Source organism: Chinchilla lanigera, unplaced genomic scaffold, assembly GCF_000276665.1.
Source record: "Chinchilla lanigera isolate Chin_1 unplaced genomic scaffold, ChiLan1.0 scaffold00015, whole genome shotgun sequence".
In the NCBI taxonomy this organism is placed as follows: Eukaryota; Metazoa; Chordata; class Mammalia; order Rodentia; family Chinchillidae; genus Chinchilla; species Chinchilla lanigera.
In genome coordinates this window covers 800,173-824,924 of record NW_004955416.1, presented here as the reverse complement: position 1 = coordinate 824,924, position 24,752 = coordinate 800,173, and the positions used below count along the sequence as shown (strand labels likewise).

The 24,752-nt window shown below is 41.1% G+C and overlaps 1 protein-coding gene across 1 annotated transcript in view; it reads left to right on the top strand.

Moving 5' to 3' along the window:
- Ryr3 (ryanodine receptor 3) overlaps positions 1-24,752 on the top strand; it is a 547,606-nt gene that overhangs the window by 435,187 nt on the left and 87,667 nt on the right. Inside the window, exons 53-64 of the mRNA XM_005381167.2 lie at positions 1,726-1,815; positions 2,763-2,909; positions 3,107-3,169; positions 4,297-4,372; positions 4,513-4,636; positions 6,769-6,884; positions 7,361-7,428; positions 8,333-8,454; positions 12,268-12,317; positions 12,710-12,770; positions 15,207-15,445; positions 16,839-16,920. Of these exons, the coding sequence (XP_005381224.1) occupies positions 1,726-1,815; positions 2,763-2,909; positions 3,107-3,169; positions 4,297-4,372; positions 4,513-4,636; positions 6,769-6,884; positions 7,361-7,428; positions 8,333-8,454; positions 12,268-12,317; positions 12,710-12,770; positions 15,207-15,445; positions 16,839-16,920 (1,238 nt within the window). The remainder of the gene's footprint in view (positions 1-1,725; positions 1,816-2,762; positions 2,910-3,106; positions 3,170-4,296; positions 4,373-4,512; positions 4,637-6,768; positions 6,885-7,360; positions 7,429-8,332; positions 8,455-12,267; positions 12,318-12,709; positions 12,771-15,206; positions 15,446-16,838; positions 16,921-24,752) is intronic.

The following is a 24,752-nucleotide window of genomic DNA, read 5'->3' as shown; positions in this document are numbered from 1 at the left end:
AAGGCTCAAGATCCAATATGTCCATATCTATTTAAACCAATTTGTTATTTTTTATTTTATTGGTACATGTTTGCAGTTCACCTAGTTTATAATCATCTTGGGGAATGGTTACTTGTACAGATTATAGCACATTTCTTTCTTTTGTTTCAGTCTGCTTCTCTGCCCCTTCCCTCCCTCCTCCTCCAGTTCCCCTGTCCCATTTTTCATTCCTGTTGATATTATTTGCCTTAGCTCGTGTTATGGCCTATAATGTTACATTAATTGGAGTTATTTGGTTCCTGTACATGGCATATCTTTATTCTACATATTCCCCCTTCCCTCCTCCTCACCCCACCCTTGTTTCCTTGGGCCACTTCCCTATTACAACAGATCCATCCCCTGTTCCTTTCTATCCATTCTTTCTCACTTTCTCTGTTTGTACTTTGCCTCACTCAAATGAGAAACACCATACAGTATTTAAGCTTGTGTGTCTGGTTTATTTCACTCAACATTATATTTTCCAGGTGTATCCATTTTCCTACAAATGAGACAAGACCATCTTTATAGGCGTAGAGGGTGTGTAACAGAGTTTGGATTTTCCCATGATGGTAGCTGGCAGCTGAGTGTCCTGATCAAGTGGTTTTGTAACTATCGCACGAAAGTGGTGTAGAAAATGACTCTGTGGAGTGGTGGCTAGGCTAGGCACAGGGAGGCTGCTCAGGAAGCCATGATGGAATCCAGATGAGCACTGAGGGCAGCTGGAGCTGAAGTACTGGCAAGGAACCTGGAAAGAGGCAGACACACGAGTAGATCTTAGAGGTGCAGGTGTGAAGAATACAGACAAGAAGTGCCGACAGGGACACCCGTGCTGCTGGGAACTGAGAGGAGGAAGCACTGAGAGAAGCAAGCTGTCAGGTTCTTTTTCAACACATCGGGGAGCTCCTGTAGGACATCTAAGCAGAGCTTAAATCAGTCTGGAAGTGAGAGAGCACTGGTCTAAAAATACTGATTTAATGTTTGTCACTAATGGGATGGAAACAGTAGGCCTAGATTAGATCTCCCAGGAGGTGAGTGTCTCCTGATAAGGGATGGGAACTTGGAAAATGTGCTTATTTAACAAATGAGAAATAGAAGAGATGGAGAAAAAGGCAGCCAGGAGTCTGTGGGCTGTGAGGTTCTAGAAGTCTGGGACTACTGTCTCTGCACCCACAGTGTCCAGGATAGAGACTGCACATACTGCAGAGTCATCCAACCAATATCTGTTTGGTGATTTTTAAAATTCTTAAACTTCTGTGCCTCTAGGAAGCAAGCATTGCTTCAATTCTGCCTCAGGGCAAGTGGACAAGGGTACAAACCCAGCACCCCACTGTATGCAGTGGGCAGTAGGTCCACACCCTGTATGCCTCTCAGCCCTGTGCTGTGTCTTCTCTGAGTGTGACATACAGACCCAAGGCACACTGTTATCAGAGTCTCTTGAAACATCCTTAGATTTTAAGTGGCCATGAAACACAAGCGAGAAAGTGGGGAGGACGGCACCTGAAACAAGGCAGAATAAAGGAGCAGAGGTCAGAATGCAGGAGGCAGAGGGCCTGACCACATTAAAGGATCTATTAGACATTTTCAAGGGAGAATTTCCAAGCTCTGTCATGATCCATTATTCCACTCATGAAATAGAAGCAGGGATTTGGGTCATATATGAGGGTTCTTTGAGTGCCAAGCATATTTGAACTGAGAACATTCCTACAGAGTCAGAGTGGATGGAAATATGGAATTTCCCTGGATGAAAATGTGAAGACCCACCCACTGATAAGGCCTTTCAAGACATTAACAGAGAAGGTAAGAAGAGGCGGCCTGTGGTAAGGTGGTGTGGCCATGCTGGTTCTGGCCTTGGGAACTGTACCAGATGCTCAGAGGAGTTCAGGACAGTCCCTCGCCGGTTCTTTAGAGATTTCCTAGGGTGCTGGACACTGCTCCTGAGCTTGCCAGTAGGCAGCAGCTGCAGGCTCCAGGAACACAGCCTTCTGGTCTGGTCTTTGGCTCTAAGAACTCCTGGTGAAAGCAGCAGCATTGTTTGGCACTGGGCCACAATGCACCTGAAATTCTGGAGTTCACTTGGTTTTAGGCAAAATGGGGAGATGGAGCTGGATTACTGGGGAATATTTGGTTAACAGTGCTTTCCAACATATGCAGAGAGTAGAAAGTATCCCTGGAAACATGAACAAATCTGCTCCATTTTTAAATTAAGTAGTTTGTTTCATCTCAACTCTGAGTTCCTACCTTGCAGTCAAGTTCTTGGTAAGCTTTAGGCCTGGTGTCGTATGTAAATGATATCATACATGTCTTTTCTTGAATATTGGCCTTGTGAAATTGTGCATAGATCAAAAGGAAATCTTCAGTGTAAAGAATTCTGTTTCCCAAGCTGAAGGAAAATCTTTGTGCAGAGGCATTTTGACAGTGTCTTCCTTAAACAGGTACTAAAACACAAGAAATCACTGTCCTGTTTTTGATCTTCTTTACATACAAAATGTGGATAATGTCATCAACAGTGAGGGGACATTCCTCTGAGAGCTGAAAGACTGCATGCCTGGGGTCTTATAAGCAAACAGCAGAGACTGAGTGTCGCAGACAAGACATTGCAGATGGCATTTTGACCTTGTGAAAGCAGGCTGGATCTAACTAGCTCTAACTAGTACCCTGTCCACCCTGGGCTCCAACTTCCACAGAGAAATAGGCCATGCAGAATATGGGTTGTATAAAGCTCTTCTGTGCCAATTTTCTTCCAGGAGAAAGAAATTTATCGTTGGCCTGCCAGAGAGTCTCTGAAAACCATGCTGGCTGTGGGCTGGACTGTGGAGAGGACCAAAGAGGGAGAAGCTTTGGTTCAACAACGAGAAAATGAGAAACTTCGCAATGTGTCCCAGACAAGCCAGGTATGACGGCCGTGCACAGAAGCCAGTGCTGGTTACATAAAATCCACAGAGAATCTAGGAACGCTTTCCATGGGGTATTGTGGGGGGACCAACTACAATGAGTCTTAGAGCTTTGGAGAGACACAGCTGAAGTTGGGGTGCAGGTAGGAATGAAAAAAGAAAATGGCAAACCAAGTGACTCTACTCTACTCTCCTAGGGCAACAGCTACAGCCCTGCTCCCCTAGACCTCTCAAATGTCGTGCTCTCCAGGGAGCTCCAGGTCAGTGCTGGTGCTTGCAGAGCAGCGTAACTTGCTTTCTACAGCCCTTCAAGTGAGGAACATGTTACTCGACAGAGTTGAAAAGAAGAGTGGGGAGGGGAGATGTCTACAACATGTCACTACCAAGATATTAAACCTAGAGAGGGCCATATTATGTAGAAGCCCTAGGGAAAGCCTCAGCCTCAACAGACTTAATCAGTCATCCAGTAAGGGGGCTGTATACTTCTGTAACAGGAGATGGCTCAATAAAAAGAAGAAAACCAGAAAAATACGGTGTCAAAACACAAAAACAAATAAATAAGAGAGCTAGAAGAAAATCTGTGAAACTTGGCCCCTGGATAGAGATGCTTGCTTGATCCTTATAAGCCCCCTCCACCATAAGATCTTGCATATCCCACAGTGGATGTGATCAGTTCCCCCGTAATGCAGCAGTCAAGCTATTATTGCAGGACACAGAGGTAAAAAACAAGAAAGTAAAACTAAAAGCCTTAAGATGCTTTCTCCCATTGCTCCCCTTTGCACACATTGGTGGCTGTGGCCTCTCTAGTCTGGGGAATCCACTCCTCTGAGAGGCCGTCAAACCAACCCGCTGGACCTCAGAGAAACTGTCTTTGAAAGGCACATCATTCTAGGTCACTGTCATATGAGCTTTATAAACTCTAATTCTATTTGAAAAATCTTATTTACATATGGCAGTTTCCTCCAGGATGCAGTTATTTTTAGTTTGTTAAGTTAAAAGTCTTCAGGGATTCTTGATTTTTGCTTGCCTCCAGGGCCCTCACTTCTACTACTCTATCTCAGGAATATGATCCTGAGCTTCTGTGATGGAAAGCTGCTAACACACAGCTTCAACTGGAAATGCATCTCTCTTGTGAATGCATTAAACTGCCAAGATAATAAGCTACAGGGAAGGACAGAATTAGAACTTGTTTGCTGTGTGTATGGGAAGCTACAAAGCTAATGAGGTACACAGGCACAGGCTAATTAATGATGGGAAACCTTCAACAGTATGCTGTTAGCGTTTGGTGGTGCTCTGTTCCCAAGGCTGCCTGAAATAGCCTGACAGATATGAAGCTGTTTTCCTTGCTTGCTTTCTCTTTAACATGCATTTCCTTGGTGGGGCACAGGGAATGGTGGAGGTAGTGGCTGAGAACTATCACAATATCTGGGCCAAAAAGAAGAAGCTGGAACTGGAGAGCAAAGGTAAGCCTGGGTCACAGCCTCCCTTGAGAAGGACGAACAGAGGGGGGTAGGGTTGGGGTGGGAGTGGTCTTCTCCCAGAAGTGCAAGAAAAGAGTGTTGTCATGAAAATGTGTTGTCATCTCCCACCTTGCTGACTCCAGGCGGTGGCAGTCACCCCCTTTTGGTACCATATGATACCTTGACTGCAAAGGAAAAGTTCAGGGATCGAGAAAAGGCACAGGACCTGTTTAAGTTCCTCCAAGTGAATGGCGTTATAGTTTCTAGGTGAGTCATCTTTGAAGTGATGTTAGTGGGACAGGGGTGGGGCCCGGGGTGGTCAATCCTTCTCCAGCCGTTTAGTCACTGCTTACAAAATGCATCACAACCAGAGTTGCAGCTGACTCTTCTGAAGAAAGTTAATGGATGCATGCGTAAATATTGTGCTACTTGCCAAGGCCTTCTCTTTGTATATTGTTCGAGCAGTTGGGATTACAAGCCACATCCATAATAAATCCTCAAAGCTTTGGAATTCAGGCTTCTTTAGCATGCAGTGAAAATTTGAGGCACATGTAAAATGATGTAAATATGATGTGCAAAATATTTTTCCTAATTTCCTCCTCTGCTGTCTTTTATAGTGGTCTCACTCAAATCTAGTTCAAATACTATATATCTGGAACTTTTCAGTTGAAAATATGTTTATTTTGTTTTATTAAATTACAAAACAATAACAAGTGTAACTAACAGAATCAGTCTTTGCACAAAGAAAATAATTCTTATGAAGTTACAACTCCACTAGGGAGATTGCATATATCATGATTTCCTAAGACATTTAGCTTCAAACATCTTTAAGTCAAAATTATCTAGATAAATGTTTCATGTGAAGATAATCTTGACTCTTTAAGTCTTAAAGACAGGATGTGTTTTCTCACTGGCCAAATGTTAAGGATAGGCTGTACTGTGTGTCATGCTTGCAGATTCTTTTGCAGAACAAAAAACAAGCTTGTCCCTACTCTGATATAGCCATTCCTCCTGAAAGAAAGGTTTGATGAGAAGGCTGCTGTTTCTGCTTTCAGGTTTTTTTAATAGAATTCTTGCAGTGAATGTCAACAAATAAATAAAAATCTGTACAAATATTTCTATTGTATCTCATATAAAAAAAATTACACAATTTATTTGCCATGTTGTTGAGCAGGAAAGGTCAGGCAGCAGGAGACAGCCTCCAGGGAAGCATTCAAGAAAGACTCCCATGGTCATTCTAATCCTGTTCTTAACACCATGATGAATGTGCGGTGTGATTTGCTGATAAATGCCTTGCTCACAGAAATGAAAAATTCTCCTTTCTGTAACAATAAAGAAAGTCAAGGAAGCAAGGGAATAAAGGAGAAAGATGAATGAATTCAGCAAGCATCTCCAGAATAGTTATTTAGCATGTGTCAGATCCCGTGGGATTAGCTAAGAAGTACAAATGATCAAGTGAGGTCCATCACTGAGGAGATCCTAGGAGGTCTACCCCAGCCTCAGATCCCCTGCACCTAGCTCCCCTATTGCTTGATAACAAACCATCTTCAGTTGCTTAAGCCAAAACCCTTGACTCCTCTTTTTGTCCCAACCTACATCCAATCCTTCAGGGACTCTTACTGGTTCTACCTTTCAAACATGCCCCGAACCTGACTAGTTCTCATTCCCTTCAAGTCATCACCATCATTACTGTCACCATCACCACCATCACCACCTACACTCCCTGATCTACCTTTGGCCTTACCCTGGTTAATCTTAAAACATAACAATCAGAATGATTCTGTTATAATGTAAGTCACATCATGTCACTCTTCAGTCCACAACACTTCTGGTCTCAGCCAGGGCCAAAGTAAATTCCACAGAAGTTGCTGGGCCTGAAATGATCGGTTCCACTGTCCACCCCATCCCACTCTGCCTACTTGCTCACTTGCACTTCTCCCACACTGGATTTTATGCCACATTCCTTCCATACAACACACGTGCTCCTGCTCAGGACTGCTCCTGTGCCTGGAAAGCTCTTTCTCCAGATAACCACATGGCTCACCTCCGGTTAGCCTTTATTCCAATGTCAGTTTCTCAGCGAGACCAATCCTCAGTACCATCTTAACACCAGCCTGTGAACATTCACTCCTCTACTCCCCAGCCATTTCATCCTGCTGTCATTTTTACTTTTGTTCATAACTTACTAATTTCTACCATCCACATAAGGTATATTTTGTTCATCAAGCAATGGTACAGGTAGTGCATGCTTAGAGAGCGGTTTCCCATGCCAGGGGAAATCAGTCACATGCCAAGTCATGTCATTAAGCCAGAATGACCACGAATGGGTAGGAGGTATGATGCACCAGAGTCACGTGATTATCTCTGTTACTTCCTGGGGCCCCCCATTTTCAACTTAGAGGTCTCAAGGGTATGGAACTGGATGCCTCCTCCATGGAAAAGAGGTTTGCCTACAAATTTTTGAAGAAGATCCTGAAATACGTTGATTCTGCTCAAGAATTTATTGCTCACTTGGGTAAGTATCACTGAGAAATACTTTTAAAAAAGAATTTGATATTCCTTTATCAAAGAATGATCCTTTCATACTAAAGCTGTTCATAATTCATTCAGACATGATTTTGCAGGAGGTAGGGGGGACAATGGCTGAGATTTGTTTCTCCACTTATAAAAAGTTAGTTTAGCCTTAGGCTTTCCTATTGGACTTGCTCAGCTACTTGTTAATACAACTTGCCCTATTAATTTTCCTGTTGTTTCATTGTGTGACTATGGACATATCACTCAATCTCTCTGAAGCTGCTTCCTCATTGATAAAGCAGAGAAGATAGTGGAACATCTGAGAGAACTGACATAAGAAATAACTAACCAGCACATTTGTAAAATACATTTCATAATCAAAAAGACTTATTTACGGCATTCAGAAAAGCTACTGTTTCTAAAATGCTGTGATTTTTGTTCTATTTTCTAACTCTGGCCAACCTTGTGTCTTTGTAGAAGCCATTGTCAGCAGTGGAAAAACTGAAAAGTCTCCACATGACCAAGAGATCAAATTCTTTGCCAAAGTAAGTGATTCACTGCACTTAACGAAATTACCTTCTTAGGGTCTCTGCCATTTAGGCTAGAAGTTAAACTGATCCAGCAAAGACATCTAAACCTCTGATGGCTTCAGTGAGACAGTTGTGCATTTCTCTATTGTAGGAGAGACCTCAGGTAGGTGGAGTTCCACGAAGGTTGGCATCTTCTTGGTTCCACACTATCATCCAAAGACTCAGGTTCTTCCTCCCTTCTTTCTCCCCAGCCTCCAGAGGTGTGGTTCTTGTCAAGCTTACCTGCGCTCTATCTACAGGAAAAAGAAAATGGGGGTGGGAAGCTGCTGCTTTTCTAAAATTCTACCCCAATGGCTAGAACATAGTTATTTTAGTTTCATCTGCCTACAAGGGAGACTGAGTAGTGCATCTCTTTTAGGTGGCCCTCTGCCCAGCTAAAAATCCAGGGAGTTTTATTGCTAAGAGGAAAAGGGAGAGAATGGATTTGGGTGCCAGTGAGTCTTTTCTTCCATATCATCTTGCTCAGAGGACTAATGGCTTACAAGGTCTGGAGTAGCCTTGCTCAGAGAAACAGAGACAGACACTTGAGCCAGTGGTGGTAGGCTGCACCTGGAGTGCACCTGTCAATGCCAGGCCCAAGAAGCCAGGTCTGCTTGCAGGTATCCCCTCAGCCTCCCCTGCAAATGCTGTCTCAGATCTCAGTGGGCCCTTAGACAGGGTGCTCTCTTTTCAGATATCCCCAGGACCTCTGGCTGAGGCATAGGAGAAAAAAATATAATGAAAGCTGGCATTCAAAAAATAAGCATTCCTGGAAATTCTAGAACCAGTGTTGAGAGGCATTTTGCTAACTGGGAATGAACTCTTTAGCAGCAGGGTTTGAGGCAGCTTCCTAAAAGTTGACATATGTTGGGTTTTCCAGGTTCTCCTCCCACTAGTTGACCAGTACTTCACTAATCACCGCCTCTACTTTCTGTCGTCTCCTCTGAAGCCCCTCAGTAGCAGCGGTTATGCCTCCCATAAGGAGAAAGAAATGGTGGCCAGGTGAGTCTACAAAACAGATAGAAGCTCACTGAGTTAGCTTTGAGTTACTGAGATAGTCAATACAATAACCAGCACCTGACATAATCAACATGCACCAGAACAAGTTTGTGACTCACAGTTCTGGAATTTCCAGTGTAAGACCCATTGCTTTGGACCTCTACAGGGAGTGCCTGATGGCGGTGATGGGGAGCAAACTGCTTACCTTATGACCAGAAAGCAAAAGGGGAAGAAGGTGGCACTGAAGTCCCACCATCCCCTTCAAGGGCACGGTCCATTGGCTGAACAGCCTCCCACTAGACTCCACCTCCTAAAAGTTTCACTACCTCCCAGCAACGTTGTGGAGACAGAGCCTTTAACACACAGGTTTGGGGGAACGTGTAACCAAAATAGAGACAGAGCCTTTAACACATAGGTTTGGGGGAACGTGTAACCAAAATAGAGGTGAGGTTTATTTAAGATACCGGGTGTCTGGGGACTAAATGGCAAGTCTTCTGAAGAAACAAAGCGTAGCCTGATGACTGGTAGCTCAGAAGTTTGGTTATCATCTTAATTTTGAAAGAAGTTGTATTCATACCTATCTGTATAATTTAAGCAACTAAGAGAAGCACACGGTTGGGGGTATCAGTAGGACTTGGGAAAGATTTACATACTGAAGTCAATCTGTGTCCTGAAATAACATTCAGAAGAAAGCAAAGATCATTCTGCAGCCTGGGAAAAGTGAATGCACAGTAGATGGAATAGGTGGACACTGCTTTGAATTCCATTCTTGTCAAGTTTTAAGATTAAAAATTTTTCAAAATGAATAGATTTTACAAGACCCGGCATAGATGATCTGAGATTTGAAATGTACAACAACATAAACCGATTTAACTTTCTAACCAAAAAAAAGAGTCTTCTTCAAAAGCATCATCCTCCCCATTCATTGCTCTGGGCATAATGTGTATACACCTTAACAGGGAAAAGAGCAGCTAGGGAGCTTCATGGTTAAGCTAAGAGATGATTCCATCATGCCTCAGGTTCCCTTTGTGTTGGATCAGTAGAAGATGGCTTATGTTTGTAAACAGAAAAGCATTAAAGACTCAAATGAAAGTCTGTGAACACTCTCCCTAGCATATACCAGCCATTCAACCTCACCATCTTTTGGAGGATATGCAAATTTAGGATTTGGCTAACACTTACTGAACACTGAGTACGGCTAAGCACTGAGTTTAATTTTTCAAATGCAAGAGGTATTACCCATTTGTGAAACCTCACATTTTACATTCAAACTACTACCTGCATGCTGTGATCTCCATTTTGCTAATGAAGAAACTATGGTTCAGTCGGGTTCACTCCAGTGTCCAAAGTAACCCAGTAAGTGAAGTATCATCCTCTCTGTCCACATTGCATGCTATTTATGCTCCACCATAATTATTCATTGTCACTTAAGGCAGGAGAAACCCTATGCTATCAAAATGTGATACCCTTAGAATCATGTACTGATCAAAGATCTAAACATTTTCAGGATGCAGATGTGTGTTTTGTAAGAAATTAGGGAAATGAGGGCAAGGTGATGTAGTCAGATAATCCAACCGAGGGCAGGTGTGTCTGTTCCCTTCATCTATTTCTCTTAGACTATTAATTAATGGAAATGTAACATTTGTTCAACTATGCATCATTTGTCATGGCTAGAATACAACCTTGGGCTCATCTGCTTTGCAAATAGCATTCAAATCCATCAGCGTGCTTGCTGTCCTCCCACAGCAGTGGTGTTTGTACTGAACGTGTTTGCATCACCAGACTCTCCTTTGCCTCTTTTATGCTTGCCACACCTCTTTTGCCTCTGATGCCATTCATCTTGGTATCCCAGACTGTATCCCTTAGAATCTCTTTATCACCTTGGAACTCTGAGATGGACAAGAGGTGCCCAGGAACTCTGGCTCCTTGCAACTATGGCTAAGAGCAGCGCTTCTGCTTAACTCATGGGCACCATAAGGGACAAGCAAGAGCCTTAGGAAATTTTAAGTCCTGGCCTTGGCATACCTGAGAAAACTCTTCTGAGAGTGAGGAGAGTGACTTGAGCATTAAGATCAAATAACCCAAACACAGCCATCTTCTTCAGTGAGAAAAGGTTTTTAAAAAATTTATATAGAACATGTGTCCATTCACTTTGACCCAGAGCTGAGTTTATTCTCCCTTGATTCAGAAAACTAGGAGAGACATTTATTACAGATGAGAAAGCTGATGCAGAACAGAAAGTAGTGAAGGGGCTTTCCCTGAGACAGCCCAGTTATTCATGGCGGAGCACAGAACCCAGAGCGTCAGCAATACAGGTCTTATTCTTTAGTGTATTTGTTTCCCTCCTCCTCCCCAGCCCCATGAGTATATATTAAGTAAGGAGCAGCCCATATTTAATTTCATACCAGCTGGCGGCCAAATTTCTGCGAAGTTATTTTGAGTCCTCTTAATGCCCTAGGCCAGGCATTCCAACTTATTTCCACTGCAAAAAAATAAAGACTAACCCTGGGAGACTTTGGCTGTAATTTTGCAGCAGACAGCCCAGAAAAACCCAAGGCAGTAATTGAAAACCACGTAATGGTGAGCGAGTTTCATCCCCACCAACATTTGGGATTCGATTTGTCTGTTTGCGCTGTCCTGTAGAAGACTTCTGTCCTGTTTGAGGCAAGGAGCCCCATGCAAGTTGTGAAGGACAGATTGGCTACAGCTTCAGCTCAGTCTCCTCGTGGAACCCCATGGCCTGAACACGTGTTTTTTGTTTTTGTTTTCCTTCCTTTCCCACTTTCCATCCCTTTGCTCTCTGAAAGGTTTGCAAAGTTCTTGTCTCCCCATATTTCTGAGGACTCACCCTCTGAGGGCACCGGCAACACAGATGACATAATGGCCACAGTGCCCCGGACGGGGTCCATCTGCAGCATGTTCAGAAGCTTTTCCAGGGCTCCTTTCTAACTGCACAAGGCCTTCTCCTAGGCACTGTGGAAAGCCAAGCATTAAGCCATAGCTGACCCTTCAAGTGCTTATACAGTGGAAAGTAGGAGTAAAAGCCTAGAGAAGGGTCATAAATACAAAAGCAGACCAGCTAGGCTTTCCAAGTTTCCAAGGAACCAAATTAGACAACAACCCAATCAGGCCTGTAGACTAATCAGAGATGGCAGTTAAAATACATTTCTTTAAAAAAAATTTTTTTGCTTAACATAATCTCACTCCCTACCCTAACCATGAACATTTTTCCAATGTCAATATAGTGCTCACATCCTGACTAAAGACAGCCTCACACCCTACTTGAAGGCTGCAAAATGGTTTGGAATCCATTGCAACATGGAAAAATCACGCTTTCTTTCAGAATCCTCATTTATTCCTTTTTTCTTTTTTGGTGGGGGCAGTTTATCCAGTACCAGGAATCAAACTCAAGACCTCGCACTTGCCAGGCAGGCACTGGGCCGCTGAGCTAAATCCCCAGCCCCCAGAATCCTCATTTATTCTTACGTGTCAAGAAAATGAACATTTCAACATGTGGTATCTACAGTAAAGGATAGTTTTCACAGGTTCATTCACTGCAAAATCCTGTAATCACTGCAGAGAGGTTGTTTTCAGTAAGCTCAGAGCCGTCTGCAAGTTACCTTTGGTGATACTCCAGCAACTGTGTGAACCACGTACTTTCCTGAGCATGATCCAAAGGACTCTTCAAGAACACAGTGAATCTTCCTGGAGTGCCAGTCTGTGCTTTGTGATTTACAGTGTGGAGATTGGGAGGAGGGGTACAAATTAGTCTTTGAATCTCTGTGACTTTCTGAATTGCATTATTTTCTGCTTTAGCCTATTCTGCAAACTCGCTGCTCTTGTTAGACACAGGATTTCCCTCTTCGGTAAGTGAGAAGTGTTGCAAGGCTGCACTCCTTCCTAGAGTTATCTTGAACTTGCATTTTGCCGTATTTGTGGCTCCCTCAAACGACCTGAGCCTTGGGACTAAGGTGTCACCTAAATATGCCATAGAAAATTGGTCTGAAGCATGATAAATGACCTTGCTACCCCGCTAACAGCTCAAATTTTCCACACCAATGAATGTTTTAAGCTCTGCCTCTGACATCCATCATGGGGCAGGGGCTGTGTCAGGCTGGAGATAAATGTCTGAACACGGGCCTGGCACTGTGTGTGGTGGTTAATTATGGTAGACTATGGCTTATGCATATTGAGAAGACCTTGTTCAGAAAACAGGCTGAGTGGCTTGGGGAGTCATGGGTGATATTTTTTATTCTAGGGAGTGATTCTGCTACAATGGTGAGCTGTCTCCACATCTTAGCTCAGACCCTTGACACAAGGTAAGTCTGCCAGTTTACTGCTATAGCTTCCTCAGATGCCCTCTCTGACCCCCTCCTTAGGGCAAAGATGAATCTGACCCTGGAAGTTAGCACTGTCTCTTTCTCATCCCCATGCTGCAGAGCTGCTATTGAGACATATATTGAATGCTAAGGACTAAGCATGTAATCCACTCTTACCTTCTCTTACTAAGAAGTTCATCTTCCAGAAGAGAAGATATATGATGTGGCACAGTGCCAGTTTGTACTTCATTGTCCACAAATAGTGGAAAAGCTGGTGGTGAGATCATAAGCACCCTGAGAGAGATGAACATTATCACTCTAGAGTCAATATGCCAAGGCAAGAAATACAGAGAGATCTGGTGTCAAAAGGCTAGGGGAGAGGGGAAAAGTTGAATAGGGAAGGAAGTCTTACAAAATTGTATGTAAATTCAGATATTAGCATAAATAATGAGATTTTAAAAGAAGTAGTGAAAGCAGCTTTCTTTTACACATATAAATAGAAATGTACAATATATAAATTATATGTATCATTAATGCCTGTTAATTTAACAACATTTGATATATTTTCATTCAAGCATATACTTTGATCATATCCATCCCTATATTCTTACCCTCCTCTCCCATCTCCCACCGTTCCCTTCCTCTTGTCTAATAACAGTCTCCCTTTTGCTTCATGCCATCATTTTAGCATCCATCACGCCATTTTAGAGCCCATCGTGTTTAAGGAAAACATGAGGTACTTAACTTATTTCACTTAACATTATGATCTGTACTTCCAGCCATTTTCCTACAAATGACATAATTTTGTTCTTGTTTATGGCTGAATGATCTCCATTGCGTGTGTACACCATGTTTTCCTTATCCGTTCACCTGCTGATGGTCACACAGGCTACTTTTCCATACCTTGGCTGTTGCAAATTGTGCTGCAATGAACACGGATATTAGATATCCTATGATATGCTGATTTTGATTCCTTTGGCTATGCACCAAAGAGTGCTGTAGCTGGGTCATATGGTAAATCTGCTTTTAGTTTTTTGAGAAACCTCCATACTGACTGACAAGCAGCTTTAACACTTTCACTATGAAGTGTTCTTGTCAAAGTTGGGCAATGATGCATCCTGAGCCCTGATACAGAAGAGAGCCACCAACCTAAGAGAGAGGCCCAGAAGTGAAAATTCACAAAAAAGGGGATATTTTTCAAAGGGGGTAAGGGTAATTAAAGGGGTCATTATGGTTTTTGAGAGAAACAAACATGCTTTGTTGACATCAAGATAGACGAAGTCAGTGATAGTGAACCTTTCAGAGACCAAGTGCCCCAACTGCAACCCAAAACTCATTTATTGCAAAGGGCCAACACTGCAATCAAATGTGAATATCTGATGCTTGGTTGCTGGGGCAACTTGGTGTGTGGGCTGACAGAGAGAGATCTGCGTATCCACTCTGGCATACGTGCCACAGGTTTGCCACCACTGGACTGAGCCATCCCAAGCAACCAAGGTCCTTAAAATTGGGATGAGGACTTTCTTACTCCAAGAAACATGCAGAAAGGCTTAAAGGGAGCCCAGGTCATTTTTTTTTTCCTAAAAGCAGTCTTTAAAAATAATTCCTGATAAAACCTATGACTAAAAATTTAGGAAAAAAACCCATAAGTGCTTACAAAACATGAGCAAGCTTCGCAGACTGTTTTCCTTGCTTTTTTTGTCCTAACTGGTTGGATGATCACCAGAAAATGCTGTAGATAAAATGCATCTGCCTGTGAAGCACATCTGTCATGATCTTCTGAATAAGATGTAGAGATATGAAAAATTATAGATCACTTGTAGTTTTTGTTCCAATCCTAAATTTTACAAAATAAGTGTCGAGGGATTGCTCATAGCTAATCTCCATTCTAACATTTCAACATCCTTCCCCAACCACAGCCTAATTAAGCTATTTTTTAAGTTGTCTGTTTTAAAGGAACTACTTGCTCCTTTTCTCTCTCCTCATCCAACCGAGGACCACCTCACAAAGTAAAAGAAGCCTAAGCTGCTGTCAACTTATTCCCTCCCTCTCTCTCCCTCTCCCCAGGTTTTGTATTAGAAGTGATCATGTTTTGTTTGTCTTTATCAAAGGTGCTACAAAAAAGCTTTCCCTTGCCCCTTTCTCTTAGGCATTTACGGGCACCAGCTGTGACCTTGTATAGCTAGCAGGTGACAGTGTTGTTCTTTTCAGGTCCTGATGAGTAGAGCAACAAATCATCCCTCAAATGAGTGCACCATCCCCTTGCTAGGCCCCTGGGCTGTATGGTCCGGGTCTCTCCCTGGATGTTCACGCTCTCTCCATTCTTCCTGACTCAGTGTCATTGGGTGACTGGCGTACCAAAGCCTGCTCCAGCTGCACTGCAAGTCGCCAGCAGTGGGGATTGTGCTTCTGCTTCTGAGCACTGTTTGTTTGCAGGACAGTCATGAAGTCAGGCTCAGAGCTGGTGAAGGCTGGGTTGCGAGGATTCTTTGAAAATGCTGCAGAAGACTTAGAGAAGACTTCGGAGAACTTGAAGCTTGGGAAGTTTACCCATTCTAGAACACAGATCAAAGGGGTTTCCCAGAATATCAATTACACCACAGTGGCTCTGCTTCCCATCCTGACATCGATCTTTGAGCATGTCGCCCAGCATCAGTTTGGGGTGGATCTACTCTGTGAGTCCTACTGCTGTCTGTTCTGGATTTCTGTGCCACAGACAAGAAGTATGGGACCTATTTATTTCTGTTGCTCTTGAGGTCAAAGTAGAGACACAATTATTCTATATTTTTTCATCTTAGATTAACAAAACAAGTAATAGTCCCTTGGAGAATAAGTCCCTTCATTTGAGTGTATAATATTTGATCTTTTTCCAGTTTTATTCTGGACCAGAACTTCCCATCCACTAGTGTAGCTCTCAGCTACTATGCTTTCTCTTCATTTGAAAAGGTTATCTGAGTAAGACAGCATGAGATGTACATTTGCTCCCAGGGTTTTTCAGACACCATTTTTTCCTGTTAAGGAGCCTTAATTTATTCATTGGTACCAGGAGCAATGGAAAAATGCTAACATTGCTTTATCTGAGGTTTCAGATGAAGACCAAAGCCAGTTGGTTTTACTCTGATTTGCCCTTAGCCCTGTGTGCAGCCCAACCCCTTCCTGCCACACAGATATTCTGTCACCAAGCTTCAGTGTTGCACTAAGTGTTGGCATGTGATTTAATGTAGCCAGTTGTCAATAGCGAGGGCTGTGTTGCTCATATCCTTAAACAGCTGAAAAGCAGTTACTCTCCTTGGTATGAGTTCTGTGGCATGGAAACAATATAATTCCTTGGTTGAAAAATAAAACATTAAATAAGTTTTATGACGTTAAAGTAGTCCTAGCTTTGATATGAGCTTTAAATATGATTAGGGACATACAGCCTGCAGATTAATTTTGGATGAGTTCCTTAACAGAGTGCACCCTTCCCTCAGGAGCATGGTAAAACCATGGTACGATTAAATTGCCTTTTGCAAAACACCCAGCAGTGAATTTGGTATGGGCAAATCTGAGGAATGTTGTTCTACTTCTGAAGAATGTAGGACTGTGGTACATACCTTCCTAGGAAATAATCAGAAGGCTCATTGAAACTAGGTTTTCTGTGGTTTTCCCTCCAAAGAAGAAAATACTGCAGTTAATACAATTTGACTGTAATGTCTCCCGCCATTGGGAAAAGGAATCCTGTTAAGGAAGACCCTACTAGCCAAATGGTGCTACAACTGAAACAGCTCAGTGGCCAGTGTTTCCCTATCAGTATTTCCCCTTGTAGTTCAGTAGCTACTGCAGCAAACTAATCTCTGGGTAAAAATGGACTACATTTGTTTTTAAAGAGATGGACAGAGAAGAAGAGCAAGGGAGACAGGTAGGGAAGTGGGGAGCAGAAAAGGAGAGGGAGAAAGGGTGAGAGGGTGGGAGGGAGGGAGATCTTTTGCTCTTAGCTGGTGCCTATATAGTTTTTCTCTTCATGGGCCTTGCCATGTGCAAAAGGAGCTGGGATTGACATGTGATAATGACATCTCTTCTTCATTTCAGTGAGTGATGTGCAGATTTCATGCTACCATATACTGTGCAGCCTTTACTCCCTTGGGACAGGAAAAAACATCTATGTTGAAAGGTAATTAGTGAACAAAAGAGATTAACATATTTAGGCTGACAAAAATGTTATCTACTTTAAAAAAAAAAAACACTTAATAACATCTTTTCAATCCAGCAGAACCACAATGTTCACTGATCTGAACGCTAGTTTTGAGGCAAAGTTGTGAAATGTTCATGGCAATGTAAAGAAGTGGAAAGAAGGTTTTGAGGTTGATAACTTTTCTGAAGAGAGCTGGTAAATGCATGTGGCCGGAGGAACAGTATAGCCAAGTCAAATCATATGCTAGTAACCAAAAAAATGGTGAAGATGTGCCTATCTCTTCATCATCGCAGCTTCCAGATGGCTTCCAGAGTTCCTGTGGTTAGCGCTTGCGGGGATACTCAAGGAACAGGAGGCAGTTGCTTCAGTGTCTAATGACTTTCTGTGTGATACAACCCTGGACCTTTGCCATTCTTGGCTGTCAGATTAGCTATCATTTTAAACAAGTGCAGAAATGCTATTTAATGATCTCAAGTCTGAACAAGCTTATTTTCAGGGGCGTTAGGCTACCAGCATTGGCTCTCTAATCTGCCCCTCGCAGTGGAGGCCTTAGTGACTCCTTGCTTTCAGCATCAAATGCCATGGGTTGTGGTTTCTATTTCAATCCAGAGATGAGATTAGAAAGATATACACAGTCTTAACCAAACTCTAGACTTAGTATTACCCTTGGAAGATGTTTTTTCCTCATTTGCCCTTTCAAACAAACCTGAAGAAATTCAATCTGTGCTTTTCTCAATCTAGATATCCCTTGGTACCTACTTGGCATGTGTTACTGTCAAGGGGTAGATCTGAAGAGGTCCCTGAGGCTGAAATAAGGAATTTACCCCACGCTTCTGTAGAATAAGTTTGTAGGTTCACTGACTCCCATCACGGAAAAAATACTTTCAGGATGTGTCAGTAAGAGACATGGGAAGGATTTATTAGGCAGAGATTTTAGCACACACTCAAGAGCAGGATACAGGTGCTCAAAGAAATGAGACTCATTATTTCCTGGGACAGGGAACATTTCTGCTTCTTTTGAAGAGGTAGAAACCCCAAGAACATGTGGCCCACCCCCTAGAAGGGTGCCAGCCCTTTCTACAGGGATGAGCAGTTATGGTTTTTGTTTTTTTGTTTCTGAATAGGTAATTTGAAGAGTCTCTAGGTTCTTTCAACCTGCTCCTTAATATTAGGATCAGGTTCTTGCTCTTTACTTTCTCAATTAAGGCAATTTATGGACTTTTATTGTTCTTGAGGAATTTTGGTGTGATGGGTCAGATAGGGAAGGAGCTGAACTTTAACTAAAAGAATATTGATGGACGGGCCTTGGGTAACTTTGGCTTAGGCCCAAAATTTGTAGTCTTTTTAAAAGTACAATTTTTAGTTATGATTTCCTTGTCTACTTTCTACCTATATTTTTATTTCTTCTACCTCACTGTTTTTGATGCTTTCATCAAACAAACAGTACGTGACCATTTGATGATGAAACCTACAAAAATTCAAATTGCATTTTTTCGGCAAACCAAAAAAAAAAAAAAAGACTTGCATCTCTTTCCACTAAGAACTAAACCAACTGAATTGAAAACATGTGGTAGTAATCAAAAATTGTTGAAGAAATGTCCTTGGTTCGTCATAATCACAACTTTTAACTATCTTGCAAAGTTCAAGAAATTAGTTGAAAAAATAGTGACTAAATTTATTTTAATTACTATTTTAAGTCCTTGCAATTGCTTATCTTTCCTTATTGTTTTATATAAAATATGGACAATTTTGTCATAGGCAGACAAAAGTTTTAAACATACTTTATACCAATTTAACAGGCAAATAAATAATTTTTTCATCTAGTACTAAATTTCACTTAGGGAAGATTCTTTGAGTTCATGTCTTCCACTGATGATTTGTAAATATTTTCAGTGTCTTTTTTCATTCTCTGAGGGTATACTTAGTGTGTGTAACTGGGTGTGTGTACATCCACCCACATGTGTGTGTGTATTCTTTGTACAAGTTTCTGTAAAGTTGTGCATTCTTCTCTTAGGAAGAAAAGTCAAATATCAACTCTGAAATGTCCGAGCAGAAAAAAGACTGCTCCTCATATAACTTTTCATACTTCATGTGTTCATTGAAGGTGTATTGGATATGTCCTGTGATATGTACTGGATATGTACTGTGAATATGGGTGCTTATGTTTTCTACTTTGTTGGCAGAAATTAATGCTTACAGAAGTCCTTGGTCAAGTTAGCCCCTGATGTCTTTGTCAGTTGACTAAACACTAAAGAATTAGAAAATTAGAGCCATAAAATTGTACTGTTGCCACTGTTAATGGTTTTCATTTCTTTTTTTATACTGAAAGACAAATTTAGTCAAAACAAATAAATGAAATAAAACCATACAGAAATATGTAGTTAAAACTCTACCATTTTTCTCATCCCAAATCACCCCCTACCTGCATCCATTTCCCAAAAGAATCCACTAACAGCAGTTTGGTGTGCACCTGTTCAGGTGTTTCCCACATTTGTACATTTTTTACATGTGTAAGCTCATAATATCCAGACATTTTTGCAACATTGTCTTATTGGATAAAACCAAAAACTGAATTCCTTTATCATAATATCACATTTTTTCAGTTAGCATTTAGATCCAATATCCATTAATTCTGAACTTAAAATGAGTAGTTATTTTCATATACTGATATACCTAACCACCTCCTGTCCTTTCCATTTTCACTATAAAATTCATTATAACATTTACATTCTGTTCTAGAACGAATGTTCCCTTAGGTATTGACTTTAATTTGTATTTAAATGGTTCCCCACATTACCCATAGTTTTTTAAAAATTTTATATTAAAGAGAAATAAAAGTAAAACAAAATTTCAAAACAAAATAATAGGAGAGTAACAATGGCTAGTACATTGCGTATTGTTATCTTTAAATTAGTTGATCAGAGTATAAGGTATATGCATTTAATAACCAGGACTTTCCCATTCCTATTCATTTTCTTTTACCCTTTGGCTGGTGTTATAGTTTGTGTCTGGATGTCCCCCCAAAGCTTCATGCAGTCATGGGTGCGGGCTTCTAGAGTTTATGATTGATCCATGGACCAATGTTGGGATTATGGGTGTGAGTGCTACACCTGCTCTGGAGCAGGTAGTTTGCATACAATATAAGGGAGGGAAAGAGGCTTGTCCTTCCCACTGCTGTTCCTCCCTTTTGCTCTTGTTGCTTTTGCTGTTTTCTGACACCATGAACTGTTGCCCTCTGCCATGTGCCACCCTGCCTTGGAGCCAACTGAGCATGGACTGAAACTTCCACAAACTGTGAGCTAATAAACCTTTCCCTCTTTAATTAGGGTGTTGGGTATCTTGTCTCAGCAATGAGAGAAAAGTAACCAAGGCAACTGGATTCACTATTCAGTAGTTATTTCTACAAAAGCTCTTAGATACTTTTAAATCCTTGGATGTTTAGGAATATCACCCTTTGACGTTTATGTATGAACAGTTTCCATGGTATAAAATCCTTGAGTTATTTTCTATGCCCCAGTGCATGTAGCTATTCCTTCTTTGTAGTCTGACAAGGTATGTTCTCTGGACCAGGAGATGTATTCCACCTGCTCGTGATTTTGCAGTGGAAGGGAAGGAACTGGCCATTCACAGGGTGCTTTAGTCTTAAAGCTCATTAACTCCACTATGATTTGTCCCCGGGTCTGATTATTCTGTACCAGCAATCTCTACTTCTGTTCAGAACTTCATATGCCCCTTTACTCTTTGGAGTTTGATCTTCCTTTATTAAGGAAATTTTCATTTTATTATATAGTTTGTGTTAGTCAGCTTTTTGTTACAGTAATAATATATCTGAAATACTAAGCTTAAAAGTGGAAAGGTTTATTTGGGCTCAGTTTTGGAGGTTTCAGGTCATGAGCACTTGGCCCCATTGCTTTTGAATCTGTGATGAGGTAGGACATCATGGTGGGGAGGATGTGGTGGAGCAAGCTGCTTATCTTCTGCTGGCTGGGAAGTGGAGATAGAAAGGAAGAGAGAGAGAAAGAGACCTCTTTCTCCAAATCCCCACTCACCAGCACACACTCAATAACCTAAAAACCTCCCATTCAGCCCCACCTCTTAAAGAGCCCACCAACTCCCAATAGCTGGGGACCAAGCATTTAATACACAGAGCTTTGAAAGACATTTCAAATCCAAACTTTACCACAGTTGGGTTTTCTGAGGGGAGAGGTTTTTTCTTTTCTCTTGTTCAGAAGAGCAATTAAGGGTCAGCCTTTTCCTTAATCTTCTACATCTCCTATGTACTCTGTAGTAACTTTTAGCTAGTTGTTCTTTTCTGTCTTGCAATTGAATGATTTCTCAATCTTCTTCCATGATACTGCTTCTCTTTTTGTTTATTTTTCAGCTGCATATAGAAAGAATTACATTATGCACTTTTCCCTGAATAATTATTTCTCTAACCTGTGCTTCTCATCTGCTTTGTGGTTGTTAGTTCTATTGACAACATTCAAAAGTGGAGAGATGAGACAGTCAGAGTCTAAATGAATGAGTGAAGGAGAGTGAACTGGGTAGAAATGACAACTTCAAATCTGAGAAGCTGACCCAGGGTTGACTCTTTTCTCACTTAATCAGCAGCATCTGTAGCTTTGGCAATGCATCTATGCTCAGTCTCATGTTCTCTCCCAAAAGAAGGAAACAGCTGTCCTGCAAGAGAGGTGCATGAAACTCTTGGTGCAAATCATAGGCACAGGGCTTTTGCTTGGTGATTTAATATATGTTCATCCTCTGCTTAGAGAACATAGGTCAACAGCTGTAACACAAGTTCCTTCTACTCTTCCATTGTACCCCACTTCCTGTGGTTTCTCCAGGATAGGACTCTTCATCCCAGGAATGACAAATGGTATATCTTCTCTCCACCCCATCTGCCACTCTGCAGCATAGAAGCTAGCCCAACACACATGTTGTCCACTAGGACTCCCACAGCCTGCTCATACCCTGAATCCTCATCCTCATTATTATGTTTTATTTTGTCTTTTTCTTTTTTCCTTTTCTTTTTTTGAGACAGGCTGGCCTTGAACTCATTATGTACAGTCTGGCCTTGAACTCTCTGTGATCCTCTTGCCTCGGTCTCCCAAGTGCTGGGATTAGAGGTGTGCACCACCATGCCCAGCTTGTTTTGTCTTTTTGAGACAGGGTTTCAGTATGTAGTTCAGGCTAGCCTCAAACTCACAGTGATCCTCCTACCTCACACCCACCCCCTAGTGCTGGGATTACAGGTGTGCACCACCATTACCAGCCCCTCGTGCTCATTGTTTAAGCAAATCATCTTTTAGCCCTGCAAATCCCCCTTATCATCTCCAGAGCCTTCTTCACATTCTTCTCCATTTCTGTATCCATACTTGATTCAGTCTGTGTGGCTTGAAATTACCACACATAGTCCAGTTGAAGCAAAGGTCCAGATTTCTTCCCATTTTCCCCCTCCTTTGTTGTGAGTTTTAGGGAAGAAAGTATAATGAACCTATCCTTTCCCTACCACCTTTTACTAAATCTCCCTTGACGTATAAGTGACTATGGTTGTAAAGGAATCAATAAGTGTGTATTATAATTATACCCAGGATGTAGTTCATGGTTATGAAAGAGTCTAGATACATTGGTGGCGGGGCTGACTATGGGGAAGAAAAGTACTGACACAAAGTAAAGACATTTCTTTTTGAATATTTTCTAATGGACACAAAACAGAGAATGTCACTGACTAGTGAGATTTTCATATGGAAAATTCTTGGAAAGGATAAAGGCTTTTGCATGTCTAATCATGCAGAATACTTGCATTCTTTAACACAGAGTTTCTTTGATTAATTTAGAGAGCATTTCATAGGAATTTGTTGAGAAAACTACATTTGGAACTTGATTTCCTTAATCATTTAATCTCAGCTTCATTTTGTATGAAAACTGTTTTCTCTTTCATTTCTTAAAGCTACTTGTTCCTTACGTTGTGCCTGCCTCCCTTTGACCAATTTTGTATTTTTATTTCTATTCATACATGTATTCGGTACATACTAATTGTATTCATTTTGAGAAGTGGTACATGTACTTAACACAACTTAATTCCTTTAATATTTCCTTCCCATCCCACCCCACCTCTCCCTCCATCCCTTGGCCCTCCTCACATTTGCAAAAGAGCTATCTCCTTGTTTCCTATTATCTGTCTTTTATTCTGCTCTTTAATGTGTTTATACTTTGGGTTTCTCATATAAGAAAAACCATGTGCTATTTAAACTTGTGTGTCTGATTTATTTTACTTAACATTATGATCTCAAAGTGCATCCATTTTCCCACAGATGACTCAATACTTCTTTAAAGTCCCACAGATGACTTTATACTTCTTTATGGCAGAGTAGTGCTCCATTGTATGTAAATACCACATTTTAAAAAAATCCTTTCATCCCTTGCTGAACATTTATACCACTTTCAAGATTTAGCTATTGTGAATTGTTCTATATAAACATGGATATGCACGTAACACTCTAATATAAAGTCTTTATCTCTTTCAGGAAGATACCTAGAAGAAGAATAGCTAGGCTGGATAGAAATTCTAATTTTAGTTTTCTGAGGAATCTCCATACTGATTTCCATAGTGGTAACACTAGTTTACATCTCCACCAACAATGTGTAAGTGTTCATTTTTCCCCCACAGCCCCTCCGGCATTTGTTATTATTTAATTTCTTAATGAAAGCCATTTCTGGGGTGAGAAGGTACCCCAGTGTTGTTTGCACTTGCATTTCTCTAATGGCCAGAGATTTTGAACATTTTCATTGGCCATTTGCAATCTGAAAAGTGTCTCAGCTTTTCAGTTGGCCATGTTTTGATTGGGATTTTTATTTGAGCACATCTAATTGTTTTAGTTCTTTATGATTATAGGTGTTGGTTGTCTGCCCAACTAATAGCTAGCAAAACTTTTCCCATTCTGTAGTTTTTTTCTGCACTCCATTGGTTGTCTCCTTTGCTATGCACAAGGCTTTTTATCTAATATAATCCTTACTGAGTCTTGATGCTATTTCTTGTGCAATTGATGTTCTGCTTAGAAATTCCTTGCCTATGACTTCAAAAGTTTTTACCTGTTTTATCCTCTAGAAGATTGCTTCTGTTTTAATATTTAGATCTTTGATCCACTTTGATTTTATTTTATTGTATAGTGAGATATGGATGTAACTTCAGTCTTCTGCGTGTATGTAGCCTTTTTTTGTAGCTCATTTGCTAAAGAGGCTATCTTTCCTCTAGTGTATAATTTTTGCTTCATTGTCAAAGATCAGATGGTTTAATGTGTCTGATGTTGCTTCTGCATCCTTTATTCTGTTCCATTGATCCACATGACTGTTTCTGTGCCAGCACCATGCTGTTTTTATGGCTGTAGCTTTGTAGTATAAGTTGAAAACCAGGACTTTGATACCTCCTACTTTGTTCTTCCTTTCCAGGATTACTTTTGCTCTTCTGCATCTTTTCTGGTTCCCTATGAATTTTAGGATTGTTTTCTCTAGTTCTGTGAGGAATGCTGTGGATACTTAAATTGGACTTGCACTAAACCCATATGTCATTTGGAGAAGCTGTCATTTTTCTAAGATTGGTTCTACCTATCCAGGAACAGAGGATATCTTTCCATTTTATGATGTCCTCTTTGATCTCCTTTTTCAGAGTCCTGAAGTTTTTATTGTATAGTCCTTCCTCTTTTCTTGGTTAGGTTAATTCCTAAGTATTTAATTTTTCTTGATGCTATAATGAATGATATTTTTTCCTAATTTATTTCTTGGTGAGTTCATTGTTGGTATACAGAAACACT